The sequence below is a fragment of the Etheostoma spectabile genome, chromosome 12 (genome assembly GCF_008692095.1).
Source record: "Etheostoma spectabile isolate EspeVRDwgs_2016 chromosome 12, UIUC_Espe_1.0, whole genome shotgun sequence".
Taxonomy (NCBI): domain Eukaryota; kingdom Metazoa; phylum Chordata; class Actinopteri; order Perciformes; family Percidae; genus Etheostoma; species Etheostoma spectabile.
Window position 1 is genome coordinate 5826371 of NC_045744.1, and position 13676 is coordinate 5840046.

The 13676-nt window shown below is 44.3% G+C and overlaps 3 protein-coding genes across 5 annotated transcripts; 1 reads left to right on the forward strand and 2 right to left on the reverse strand.

Annotated features, from left to right (window-relative positions):
* Positions 1-139: 139 nt before the first annotated feature.
* On the reverse strand, positions 140-3996 carry dhrs12lb (dehydrogenase/reductase (SDR family) member 12-like b). Of its 2 annotated transcripts, XM_032530984.1 has the most exons (10): positions 3739-3996; positions 2500-2633; positions 2339-2421; positions 2138-2233; positions 1951-2032; positions 1818-1879; positions 1576-1680; positions 1307-1397; positions 736-873; positions 142-618 (listed from the first exon to the last, which is right to left on the reverse strand). In XM_032530984.1, the coding sequence occupies exons 1-10, from the start codon at positions 3792-3794 to the stop codon at positions 461-463; spliced, it is 1005 nt and encodes a 334-aa protein (XP_032386875.1). In that variant the 5' UTR covers positions 3795-3996; the 3' UTR covers positions 142-460. The 2 variants fall into 2 exon arrangements, with proteins under 2 accessions (XP_032386876.1, XP_032386875.1); XM_032530985.1 differs by lacking the exon at positions 736-873 and having other exon boundaries at positions 140-618.
* ap1s3b (adaptor related protein complex 1 subunit sigma 3b) lies at positions 3994-8824 on the forward strand. Of its 2 annotated transcripts, XM_032530991.1 has the most exons (6): positions 3994-4258; positions 5719-5897; positions 6068-6176; positions 6373-6510; positions 7936-7997; positions 8147-8824. In XM_032530991.1, exons 1-5 carry the CDS (start codon positions 4256-4258, stop codon positions 7975-7977), a joined length of 471 nt encoding a protein of 156 aa, XP_032386882.1. In that variant the 5' UTR covers positions 3994-4255; the 3' UTR covers positions 7978-7997; positions 8147-8824. The 2 variants fall into 2 exon arrangements, with proteins under 2 accessions (XP_032386882.1, XP_032386883.1); XM_032530992.1 differs by lacking the exon at positions 7936-7997.
* A 186-nt stretch (positions 8825-9010) lies between these two features.
* On the reverse strand, positions 9011-12318 carry scg2b (secretogranin II b). The gene is made up of 2 exons (XM_032530955.1): positions 12229-12318; positions 9011-11709 (listed from the first exon to the last, which is right to left on the reverse strand). Exon 2 carries the CDS (start codon positions 11688-11690, stop codon positions 9897-9899), a length of 1794 nt encoding a protein of 597 aa, XP_032386846.1. The 5' UTR covers positions 11691-11709; positions 12229-12318; the 3' UTR covers positions 9011-9896.
* Positions 12319-13676: the final 1358 nt, after the last annotated feature.

The window sequence follows — 13676 nt, forward strand, 5'->3', positions numbered from 1 at the left end:
TGTCTAAAAAATGTAACTAAATTCTCTCTCCCAAAGGACTTAGTGTTATCTGCTGCTCCTATTAAAATTTCTACTTTATAACATGAAGAAAACTTGCAATATTTTGGGTCCTAATTGGCTCATTGTGAGGATTGAGAGATTTGAACAGGAGCAGACATGTGTAATCGCTGCAGACTACGGTGCAAACAGTGATACACTTTTCCTGTCCAGTAGATAACCCAGGAGGTGTATCGTAATAGGCAAGTGGTTACATGTGTTCAGTAACTGCTAATGAGCTATTTAATCCAAATCAGTTACCACATGTTGACATCAGTTTAATCAGGTGACACTGAGCTATGCACTGTCTTGAACATAATGCATAGAATTAGGAAGCACATTAGACAAATTAGTATACGTTTCTTTATTCAGACATTGCTCTTATTTAAGCTAAAGCTTTAATTGGTCACTTACATATGATGTATCAAAATTCAGACAGATTGAGGTCAGGAATGAGCTCTATATCAGCTTGTGACTTAATGGTTCTGGCCAAAGTCTTCAGCTGAGTCATGAAACTCTGAATCTCTTCATCAGAGCTGTGAGTCCAGGCCAGAGGCAGGTGGGCAGGAACTGGCGTACGATCTGCAAAACAGAATCTATCAGAATTCATCTAAGGAGATTGAAGAAGAAAAAAAATATATGAAAGGAACATCTGTGTGTGTTTTGTGGAAGAACCCGTCAACGCTTAGTGCTGTTCACCTTGAAAGAACTGCCCGCCACATGTTCTGGCAGCAGCTCTGGACAAAGCCAACCACACCACCGTGTCGGCTCCTTGCTCTACACTGCGCAGCCGCTCCCCCATCATCTGGTGGAACTGAGGCATTGATGTAGACACAGCTGGAAATGGGTGGAAAAATCAGCGAGGGTTAGTGGTGTGTGTATTTTTAGGCTAATACTATATTACTAACAAAGTGACACTTATTTCTTTTCTATTAAAGTGAATCAAACAAGCAAGGTTTCTACAAAATTGAAGTATGAAAATGAAAGCCAAAATGGGCTCTGTCAATGTTACATTATTTATTACATGTTATAATATTGGATTAGTATTCATGCATTAACATGTACAAAGCAATTTAACATTGTAGCTGATTCCTCAATTTTCTGTATAAAAATGCCCTGTAGCCATTTGCTGTAGACCCCCCCCCCCCATCAAGAGAATTGTTGTTATGCAATTTTATTAAGAAAGGGAAAAAAAAAAAACCTAAAAAGGATTACCAGCAACAAAAATACTTTTCAGGCCCTTCGGGTCATCTGCCTGATTAGTCAGTACCTGGTGTATCTGTCCAGCCTGGATGCATGGCAGAAAAGTGAATGACTGAGTGAGCTTTGGCCCACTGTTGTGTCAGCACTACCTGCTGTCTCTGAGAAGAAACAACACACTGTTACCTCGGCTGTAAATGTATTTTGCCTTACTAATTGATGTGTTTTTTTGTTTTCTGTTCAACCACATTACACAGCCAAATCCAAACTCAGTGAGAAGTAAGCAGAGCTCCTACACAGATATACTGGTCCTGTAACATGGATTACATTGTCTTCTACCTTGTTCTGGGCGTAGACCATGACGGCATCAAAGTGGCCCTTCTCTGACTGCAAGTCATCGACTCTGAGTTTCTGGACCAGCATGCCTCCTGAGGACACAGTGATCTAACAGGCAGGGAGAAAAGAGGCACAGTATGCTTAGACAACGGCCACTAGAGCCTGGACAAAAGGGGCATTATTCTGTCCACATGATGCGGATGAGCTGTGTGTGTGTGTGTGTGTGTGTGTGTGCGCGACCATACCACCCTCGGATCCCGGCTCTTCTGAAGAAGTGGTATGAGACTCTGGGTGAGGATGTATACTCCTAAAGAGACAGTCAAAACACTGTTACACATTCAGCAGCATGGCACTCTAGACATGTGAGTCAAGTCTCACCCATAGTGTTTGTAGCAAAGTTCTTCTCCAAGCCCTCGGCATTAAGCTCTCTCTTGTGCACCATACACCCTGCATTGTTTATCTTTCATAAAAGAAACGGCAAAGAAGTCAGCTCACAACAGAACCCACATCATTAGTTTAAAGGGCCGATTTGTGATGAAGGTTAAAGGGAACAGGCGACACCTACCAACACATTCAAGGCAGGATACTGCTTCTTGAAGGTTTCGGCAAACTCCCAGACTTTGCGTGTCTCTGACATGTCCACAATATGAATGTATATCTCCTGGAATAACCCGATAGGTATCGTCTCACACGCAAATCATGAAATTTGTCACTTCTTTTTACCCCCATTTAGTGTTAGGCATGTTCAAGTTCAAACAACGCTCACCGTATTCCCAGACTCACTGATGATCTCGAGCCTGGCCTTTTCTGCTTTATCTTTGTTCCTACACACCATGTGCACTGTCCCACCTGGAAACAAAACATGGTTTATTTTCTATCAATATCAAATTGCATTGCAGCGAGTATTCCTCCCCTCTACATTTTTACCTTTCTTGGCTATAGCCATGGCTGTTGCTCTACCAATTCCACTGTTGGCACCGGTGATCATAAAAGACCTTCCCACAACGGACACATCCAGGTCTCGGGGCTCAAAGTCTTTAAATGCTGCCTCATATCCTCTCCTAAAAGGGCACAAGGAAGACACACTAATCAATATGTGCAATGTTTTTCTTTCTGTCATCTTTTAATTTTAGCTTCAGTAGAATGGGGTGATGTGAATGTCATCCTCACATCAGCTGTCAGTGGGACTATTGTAACTGTACATAAAGGCCCGTTTGTGTGGCGTGTTCCATACGCTGATCAGACCTTTGGCGTTCTTCTGTTCACCGGTCTTTAAGTTTAAATAAATGACATGAAATACATTTTACAGACAATGAATACTATATTTAGACAGTCAACAGACTAATAATTTAGACTATACACTTTGACTGACTTCCTGAGCATCCCCTGACTCTTTACATCTCCAAAGTAATAAGAGCAGATGTCATAAGTGCTTCACAACAGAAAACACAATAGCAAGTAGAAAACACAACAAAAGACATGAAATTCAGAAAAATTCAGTCTTTATAAAAGGCCAAATGTTAACAGATGGGTCCCCAGGCACAAACAGTCCCTGAAGCTATGTTAAATGGACACTCCGTTGTCAACATTAATTGATCTCTGATGTTGGTTCTACATCATTCTGCACCCTGTTTTAATATTGAAACTATGTTAAAGGCCTTTGAGCTGTTTTGATAAAGTGTCCACAGATTTTGGGTTCAATGGGGGTGACAGAGACTTCTAAAGTTTTTGGAGCAACAGCCTGAACAGCACAGTGTCAACCGACCCAGAGCAGAGGACCGGAGGCCTGCTGCTGATGGAGGCCTACAGTAAGGCAGCAGAAGCTCTCTGTAAGCAGACGCCTGGCTCGGATCTTGATCTGGATTCTAAATTTGCCAGTGTATAAAAAAAAAAATCAAGATTGGAGAAACATGAGACCTTTTGGACATTTTGACCTATCACTTGTAGGCGATGCAGCAGGTTAAAAATAGAATTGCAGTGAAGACGTGATGATCAATAAACGCATTCAGTATAATTTCCAACTCAGCTGGTAGAGGCAGGAGCGATCCAGTCAATTAACATGCTGGAGAATTCAAAATCTTGATCCATAAAAACACCTACAGATTACGGATGGTAGCCTGTAGGTTCAACAGTTCACAGATGTGAGGACTCAGTGTGTTAACTGACCTTGTATATTGGTGGATTCCGTTCAAAAACCAGATGGCATTTCGGTACAGAGACATGTTGTCAAGTGACTAATAATCCCCAGAAGTGCACCAGCCTGACTTGTCAACCACGGTGACAGAGGAGCATCACGAGCAGCAGACAGAGGGGGGGCTTTGCTGCTCTCTGGCGACAACACATGGGAATAATACTAAAACAGCCCGAGTTGTATCAGCTCATTTATCGAAATGCTCTGTCCAAATCATGTGGGAGTTCATCCCAGGCTGTGATGTAACACAAATCTACAATAACCAAATCGGGATGGTTGGGAGGTGTGGAGACGCCTCCAACAGGCACCGCTCCTCCCGGGCGGCAGCGAGGGCGGAGTTAACCAACTTTCACGCCGAGTTGAGTGGACGACGGATAGTTATGTGCTCAGTCGGACCGGTTGACCCTTTGTTAGGGTTAAAGTGATTAATTAATTAATTATTTATTTATTGATAACTTTTCGTTGCCTTGTAACTCTTGGCGCAGCGTCAAAATGGTGAGTGTTTTCTACGCACGACAAGCTGGAAGCTAGCGTCGGGCTGTTCACCTGTTACACCTGTTGTCGCTGATAGGCAGGCTAGCTAAAGCTAGGGACCACCTCTACACCACTTCCTTCTACACCAGGGCCCTCTTTGTTCTTGCTAGGCCGCCGAGCCACAGGAGCTCTATTTGGCTTCTATTTTAGCCTAAAGTTGAATTGTTTGTTGCGCTTGCATTCACGTAAAGCGACAGCCCGGAAGTAGCCCAAGGTGTAGCAACGTCTTCTCAACCGGCCACCCCGCAGTCAAACCGGTTTCGCCGCTGTCAGCCGTTGAGTCCTGCCCCGGTGGCAGGTGTTCCATATTCATTTGCCTATGGGCAGGTAAGGGGATGTAAAGCAAGGAAGGCAAGTTTATTAATACACATTTCAGCAACGAGGCGTTTCAACGTGCTTTACGTAAAACCTTAGATAGCGAGTGACAGAGTCAAAGAAAAGTCTTCTATTTAAAAGACCGGTTTCAGCAGACAGGCAGCCACCTGGAAATACCAGGAGGGCTGGTTGTAGGACTGCTGTTTTCCTAGTAGGCTAATGTTGTAGGCTACAGGATGTGCTTTTATAATCCTGATAACGCCTCTGGTGTTGCTCTTTTTCTGTCCACTTTACAGTGAAAAATTGAATTTTAAATGTTCCTGAAATGGCTACACAGTTGACAACAATATGTCCCATATTTGATGTAGGCTGTCTATTTGGTTTTTTAACAGTTTATTAAATCCATATGTTCTGTTGGGTAGTGTACTCAATTCTAAGCAGCTTTTTCTCCATTGCTGCAGCATAACACATGGCAATTATAATGTTCCCACTTCTTTATTCCTTAGAATGTTGGCGGCTGGAAGATGCTTGTTACATAAATGAGTAGGCTATATAATGATCTGTAATGTAAAGGGGCTGTATTTATATAGCGCTTTTTAGTCTTAACACTACTCAAGCGCTTTTACTCTACAAAAACATTCACCGTCACACACATTCATACACTGTGGCCGAGGCTCCCCGTACAAGTGCCACCTGCTCATCAGATAAACACACCACATTCACACTCCGATGCGCAGCACCGGGGCAACTGGGGTTCAGTGTCTTGCCCAAGGACACTTCGACGGGGGACTGAAGGGCCAGGGATCGAACCACCACCTTCCGATGGCAGCAACCATTTTATTTCCTTTTTACATCAAAAATAAAAGGAAATGTCAAATGTTCTCTTTAATGACCATGACAACATCAAACTACTCGTTTGACCCTTAGTTAGTGTGTTGAAGGTAGTTAATAATATCCTGTGCCAATACTTGGTGCGGACATGTGTGCGTATTTGTACACACACACACACACACACACACACCCACACCCACCCACCACCCCGGCGGTTCTTCAATACACGCATCCCAGTTGCCCTGCTGACCCGTGCTGTGTGTCTGTGTTGCTAGATGCGCTTCCTGCTGCTCTTCAGTCGCCAGGGAAAGCTGCGTCTGCAGAAGTGGTTCACGCCGGTGTCAGAACGTGAGAAGAAGAAGATTATCAGGGACATGACCACAATGGTGTTGGCACGGCAACCACGCTCCTGTAACTTCCTGCACTGGAAAGACCTGAAGATTATTTACAAGAGGTGGGTGCTGCCCCCCCGCATGTCTCTTTTGCTAGTTTAATGACTCTATTTGCTTCTGAAGCAGCAGGACCACTAGTCTCTTTTCCAATCATAGTTACCCCTACCGCATATCATTTATAACTCTAGATTTATAGCTGCTGCATATCGTCACTGTGTCACCTTTTCCTCAGGTATGCAAGCTTGTACTTCTGCTTGGCCATAGAGAACCAGGAGAATGAGCTGATAGCCCTGGAGGTTATCCATCGCTACGTGGAGCTGCTGGACAAATACTTTGGCAATGTATTTCATTGGGTTACGCCCTCTTTTATTCAATATGCAACTCTAGCCTGCAGTGTAACTGAAATGTGATGCTAGCTCAACTCAAAAGCATACGTTGAACTAGGCCGTACAGATCATATCAAACTGCAGTTTCAAAGTGAAAATGTAACCATTGTAAGTACCTTCTGCACTGTTGATAACAATAACCTCCTCTCAGGTGTGTGAGCTGGACATAATCTTTAACTTTGAGAAGGCCTATTTTATCCTGGATGAGTTTATAATGGGAGGCGAAATACAAGAAACCTCCAAACAAATGGTGAATCGCTCCATTGAAGCCTCGGACATGTTACAGGAGGTGAGATGCTCAACACTAGGGGTGGCTTGCTACTGTGGTGTGAGCGTGTTACATCTGTTGCATGGGTCGACATAATTAAAACATTGGGACATGATTTGAATGTAGTTTAGTGTTGATTCATTTTTTTTAATCACCGTTGTGGGCAGTGGTGGAATGTAACTGAGTACTGTGGTTAAGTACAAATTTGAGCTACTTGTACTTTACTTGAGTGTTTTCTGTCTGTGCCACCTACTCAGTTACATTTCAGGGAGAAACATTGTTCTTTTTACTCCGCTACTTTAATAATCTGACGGCTTTAGTTACTTTACACATCAAGATTGTTTTTTTTTTTATAAATGAAACCACCCAACAATACAAGTACACTTAGTTAAGTGACAGAACTGTTTTGATTGTTTCCAGTTTCTAAAATGTGGGGATTTTTTTTGCATTGAGTACTTTAAATGCTTTAAGTGAAGTAGTATTTGTAAGAGTGTTTTTACAGTGTGGCATTAGTACTTTTTACTTAATCAAGGATCTGAATACTACTTCTAACACTGGTTGTGCAGTACTTAGATCATGGTCTAAACTCGCGGCCCGGGGCCAATTGCGGCCCGCGGGATGATATTTTGTGCCCCCTACTTGACATCAAAGTTAAGTGTTAGTGCGGCCCCGCGCGTTCTAAACTTTTTGTCATTGCGCTTGTCACTTATGGGCTACCGTAGTAGTCTCCTGACAGCGGCGTAACGGTTGTCAACTAGCTAAGTACTCGTTTGCGGCAAATGCCTGAGGTTTGACAATGTGATGTCGTTGTTGTGTGAAATTCACCAACCATATCAATCTAGGGGCTTAAAGCAACCGGCAGTTCCGCGCCCTGTTTGGAGGAAAATTTTGTTGTTTTTTTGAATACTTGATGCGGCCCAGCCAAACCCAGACTCTACTTTCAGCGGCCCCCAAGTAAGTTGAGTTTGAGACCCCTGACTTAGATGGATCCAGACGCCTAATATTGGTTCTTTATAACATTAACAAGAATCAGCTTGTGTGTTGTGTGTGTTGTGTGTGGTGTGTGTGTGTGTGTGTAACTGTAACTGTTGAGTCCCTGGTGTGCCTTTCTCTCATAGTTAGAGGCTTGTGAATATTAGCTGTAGCTCCTTTTTTGCATAGTGTTTGTGCTGCTGGTTTTCCTTTTGTGTGTCTGTGTCTGTGTCTCTCTCTCTCTTTCTGTCTCTGCCAGTGTTGTTGTGAGAGAGAGACAGAGTTCCCCGGACCGTAGGTTTAGTGTTTGGCTGATGCTTCCCGCTCTCCCTGTAGGTTCATGGCTCTGTGTGGTACAGTAGTTGTAACGGGGTGTGTTCTGTGCTTCTGAATAGGGCTGACTAACACTTTTTAATCAAGAGTTGGATAATGTGCAGCGTAGCCTCCCATTCATTTTCACCATTATCGCTTCAGGATGACAGCAGTGAGTGGTATGAGGTGGAGCTGTTTGGATGACATGGAATATGGACAGAAAGGTTAGATGTTCTGCTTGTGTTAGTTGGTGTGCTCGGCACTTAACAGGTGACGTGTAGATGTGTGCATGTGAATGTTAATTGTATCTTAATGCATTTTTACAAGGCTGGGAACCTGATTTTTGAACTAAACTTTTTCTCTCTCCCCCCAGACCATGGAGGAGTATATGAGCAAACCTGCATTTTAACCCATGGGGACGAAGGACACAAGGAACAGCGGGGAGGAACCGGATGTACTGTATTTGAGTCAAAGAAGTTTCTGAATATGGATATGGAATTTATTTTTGATTCTATTGAAGCTTTTTCGAAAAAAGAAAAGGGAATGTCTTCTCACCTTCTGCCTGACGTAACTGCCTTTGAGAGTGTGATATTTATCCTTCGCTCAACTGAAGGAGGGGCGGAGGGTTGTTTTCACATTGATTGCCGTCATTGAAATGTAAATGAAGTAGTAATAGGATCTGGGGTGTAAAAAGGGATTTTAGGGGTATGAATTTGTTGAGTTTATATTTAAATCGTGTATATGATTTCTCTAATATATTTGAGAATGATTTTATTCCCAAAAAAAATTAGCCAAAAATGGTGCTAATCTGCAAATCCAGTTAATACAAAAAAAATAAAAATAAGAAAGAAATGTGCTTTCAGTCTTCAACAACCGCTTTCAACAGATTGGAGTGAGAGTGATTTAATAATGAATTTCCTATTGTTTTTAATCTGCATATGCCTAGTTCACATGTGTGGGCCCGTTTGTATTTAAAAGGAACAGTTGCTGTGGGTGTCATGTGTAATTTATGATGTTGGAGCTTATAATTAAAATGTGCCTTTTGATAAACGGACTGTTTTTGAGTAATAATCTTTACCATAATCGAAATTCACTAAACCTTGTGGAATTTTTAGTGTATACTTGGATCAACTAAATTATTATTTTTTTCTCCCAAAAACGATTGGCACCTGCTTCTTCTGATTGCAAAAACGTGGCTTTAGGGTGTGTTTTTAATAAGGCAACACAACTCGGCAAGAAGAAAAATAATACCGCTAATGCTTTATTCATCTGTGATTCATCACACATTATTGAACATGTACAAAATGGTTTAAAAATGAGCATACATAGCACAACCACTGGTAGGCCAACAATACAGAGCTTTGCAGTATGAAAGGGTTGGAAGGCAGGCAACGGTTTGATATTTAGACTTGGAAATAATTATCCATAATAATAACATTAAATCCACTAACCCTGAATATATCACGTGTCACAACAACACTCGTTCTCAGCCTGGCACGCTGCCCTGACCAAGAATCCCTATAATATTCCTTTAGTAGGCTACTCCTTTCACTTCACTGTATGCTTGGGATTTTAAAGGCTCTGTCAGCATGTGTAAAGTACACAGATTTATTCCCATACAATTGAGTAGTTTGACATTGATGAAAAATAAGTGTTTTTTACTGTTACTCGGTTGATTATAAGTGAAAATATAGGCCTGTTCACAAACACCATTAATGTAAACAAACCTTTAACAACATCACACAACTGTAATAACTTGGATTTCATTGTGTTTTGATAGTAGTCCATGTATTAATTGGCAATTTGAGTGACAACACGTTCAAATCAAAAGTGTTTTGAGGATACTTTTTTTTTTTTTCTTCTCATTTATACACGGGTTGCACCTGTTAATCTATGATATCAATATATTCTATAATGTTCTTGCAGCAAGTAGGGACTAGTAGGCTATATTTTCAAAATGTTTTGGACCTGTAAGATTGCTATAGTTCATTTTCGTCAGGGTGATATTAATACCAGTTCATATAATATACATTTTGTAAACTAGATCACGTCCACCAAACTTTTATTTTTGAGACAGTATAAATACTATATTCATAATTCCGTGCGTCTTGCAGGGCAGCAGGCTACATCCCAGCCACTGCTGTTTCAGGGTGCTGCTCCTCTTCATCTACGGTCTGTGGAGCCGAGGTCTTGGCCGTTATCTCCCCTTTTCCCTGCATCTCCGTGGGCTCAACGTTCTCCTCTGTGGCCACCTCGGTTTCCCTCTTGGCCACTGGCCTCTTTTCAGTGTCCGCTTGCCCCAAGTAGTCCTTCATGACCCGCTCGTACAGCTCGTAGGGGAACTGTCCCTTCAGCTGCGACTGGGTGTCCCGCTTGGTGATGGTGTTGGGGTACTCTGTGAGGATTTTGGCCGCCAGGTAAGTCGTCACCTCGTCTTCCACATCGCCATCATCTTCATCGTCATCCGCGCCATCAGCCTGACGTTTCAGAGGCATTTTGTTGAGCTCGGATAAAAAGAGGTTCTCCCTGCGCCCGGAGGGGGGAGAGATTTTAACTGGACTTTGAACTGGATTTGCAACAGGTTTGGACGCGACTGGGATTCTGTCCAAGGGAGGAGAGGTTTTCACGGGTCTCTGCACTACGGGATACTCGTTACTGATCGTCTCCACGCCGATGATGTCTAAAAAGTCCTCTCTGTCCATGTCCTCAGGGACAGGCTTGCTCTTCAGCGGCAGTCTGCGGCTGTAGTACCGTATCTTTGGGGTCTGGCCGTTCGGGTAGCGAGCTGAGGCTTGGGGTTCGCGGTGGAGCTTCCTGAGCTCCTCTGTGAGCAGCATGTCGATGAGGTCCTGTGGAGGGACGTGGAGCTTCAGGGACAGCTGCAGCAACTCCTTCACTGTCCGAGGATCGAGGATGGAAGGGCGGATCAGTCTCTTCCTCTGCTCTCCCGTCTTATCCCTCCTCTGCGTCTGGTCGCTCATCTCCAGGACCTTCAACAGGTAGTAGTCCACCATCTTAGTGTCATCACCAGTCTCCTCCTGGTTCCTGCGTTGCATCTCCTCCCTCTCCGCTTCCTCCTGCTCACCGAGCGCTCTGTCCATCTCTTCGTGGCTCCCGTTGACCATCTCCTCCGTCTCCTCCCTCTCCTCCACGGGAACCCACTCCTCTCCTCCGGCCACATCGTCGTAGGCCTGACTTCTCAGGCTGAACCCGTCCTCGTCGTCGTCGTCCCCGAACACGTCTCTCTTCTGGCCGCCGATTGTGGGCATCCTCCCAAGCTCCTCAAAGATGGAGCGTAAATTGGCAAGGCTCTGGGGCGTGTACTGCTCATCCAGGTCCTCTGTGGCTCGCTTGGAAGCGTCTGTATTCTCCTCGTCCTCAAACATCAGCGGGTATTTCTTGTGGGGTCTGGGGAAATTACCGTAGTCTGCCGGTGCGCTCACGGGGACTTCAGTGTCTTTGGTGCGGTGCCGGTGCGTGCGGCGGTCGTTCCTGGGGGCCGACACGGGGCTGAGCTTCACGTCTTTCCCGGCTCGATCCTGGATAGACTTGAGCAGGGTTTTCATCAGCTGCTCAGCGGTAATGTCTTGCCTCTGCGCGCCGGGGGCAGGCTGACGGTCCCCGGGACTCTGGTCCTGCTGCGAGGCGAGCTGAAGCAGGACCCTGAACTTCTCCACTTCGTCGTAATCCGTAGGCTCAGGTCGGCCCCCGTTCCGCTGCTTCAGGTTCTCAATGTACTCCAGGGCTTTGATCATGTCGGAGCTGGGCGGGTAGGCGGCCGGCTGCCCCTCACCCTCCCCGCCTCGGAGCCTGTAGTGGCGGGGGAGAGACGCAGCCTGCACGGCGCATCCATGGAGGAGGAAGGCGAGCAGTACAACGGCTCCCCCCGCGGGCAACTTGTGGTGGAAATGCAGCATTATAGGCAATTTATTACCTGCAAATCAAGAGAGCATAGCATGTTACTGAAGGAATTAAAAAAAAATACAAAATAAGTCAAATCGACGATCTCTATTTATTCTGGTCAAAAATATACTCAAAAGCAACACGCATAAACGTGCATGAGTTTTTCTTTCTTTATTTATTTTTTTATCCGGGATTTGTATGCCTACCAGGGAGCTGCGCTCAACAAATTGAATGAAACGATGCTGCGCGTGAGGAGAAGGATACACATTCCCATCACTGGATGAGTCATTCCCCGCGTTGTCATGGGCAACCTCAACATCCGATACCCCCAGCACCGCAAAACCTTCATTAAATAAAAACCTTTAATTCCGCGTTATTTCACTTAAGCGACAACGCGTTGTCATAGAGTGTTGAGGATGCTCCTTCTGCACATTCACAACCCCCATTCTAACACAAGGGTCGAGATCTTCGAAAAGCGACCGTGGAAAACAATGTTGGGCAACTGGATATTCACTCAAAAAAAAAAACAACGTAGAAAATAGGTGTCTTACCTTTGGCAATAAAGCTCAGACAGCAGCGAAGGTGTATGGCATCTCCTCAGTAGCGGGGCTGGTCTCTTCTGTTTTCAGCACTTGGACAGCTCCCCTCGTTATAAGAGGCAACACCTGACCACCGCGTCATCACACAACACACGCAATAGCCAGTCCTAAAAAAAAAAAAAAAATCCATATAAATGATTCAGGTTTATGATATGGCATCATGAAAATCTCGCTGCATTAAATGGCTCTCCGCATTGTAGAAGCTATTGTGTTGGAAATATCTTCCGGGAGCAGATGTGTTGACTTGAGGACTGCTGCCCGACGTCTCTCAAAGACCCGTATGTTTCTGTGGACTCTCACTCATGTGAACCGTTCCCCTCGCACGAACACATTTTATTCAAACTTAATTTGAAATGAAAGGGAAAACACGCAAATGCTCATTTCCAACCAATGCAAACAGCAACATTTAGGTCCCAATTTTGCTAATTCCTCTTAAATAGATATTCCATCTTTCACACGCTAACAGAAAAAAACACCAACACTTCATGGTCATCTTGGTGTAAAATAACTTGCCGTTTTACCACCACTATGGCACATGACGAGTTAAACCCTCTAGCGATGACTCACAGGCTAAAACCACCGTGAAGTTGCTGTCGCACTTCAGTAGCCCCCCACACACACACACACACTCTCCCTCTGATTAACACCCTCCTGTCGGCTGGGGGCCAAAGCTCCGGCATTCCGCAGGTCGACGAGGTAAAGGGGCCACGCAGCACGGACGGACGGTGACAGAATTTATGGTGCGATCAGAAGCCTTATCAAAGTAAATTAGGTTAGGTAGTCCTACTCCTCCCATCCTCCAGTTAACATGGCAACGCATTCGTCAAAAACTGGCATCATCATATGTTTAATTTTAAATAACACTTTTGTAGTTCCAATGTGTTTGAAACGTAACAGCTACACGTCACCATAATAAAGGAGACAAAACAAAGGGGAAAAAGCTAAACCTCCCTATGATTCTAAACTTATTCATTTTTTTAAGATAAAGAATACAGCTTCTCTACATAACTTAGCTGGAGCCAATCCACTCGATGCTTTAAAGGTGGTACATATTACTCTTGTTTCATGCTTTTAATGCTAAGGCTCTGTTGGTATCTCCTTACAAGCCGACCAAATGGCCTGTCAAATACATTAGGGGGATTTTATGCTCCAGCAGTACATGTCTCCTTCATAGCCTCTAAAGGGATTCTAATTCGCTCACTGCCCTCTGACACCCCATTCACATAAGTGCTCTTCCATTTCATCCCTGCTTAGACTGCCCCCTGCACCCCACCACCCGGTCCCAATTTCCATTGCACACATAATTGCATCCAATGTGCTCCATATTTGTTCCATGTTGTAATCATTTCACGCCCATTAAAACGAGTGAAAGACAAAAATAAATTGCCAGCTTAATATGTT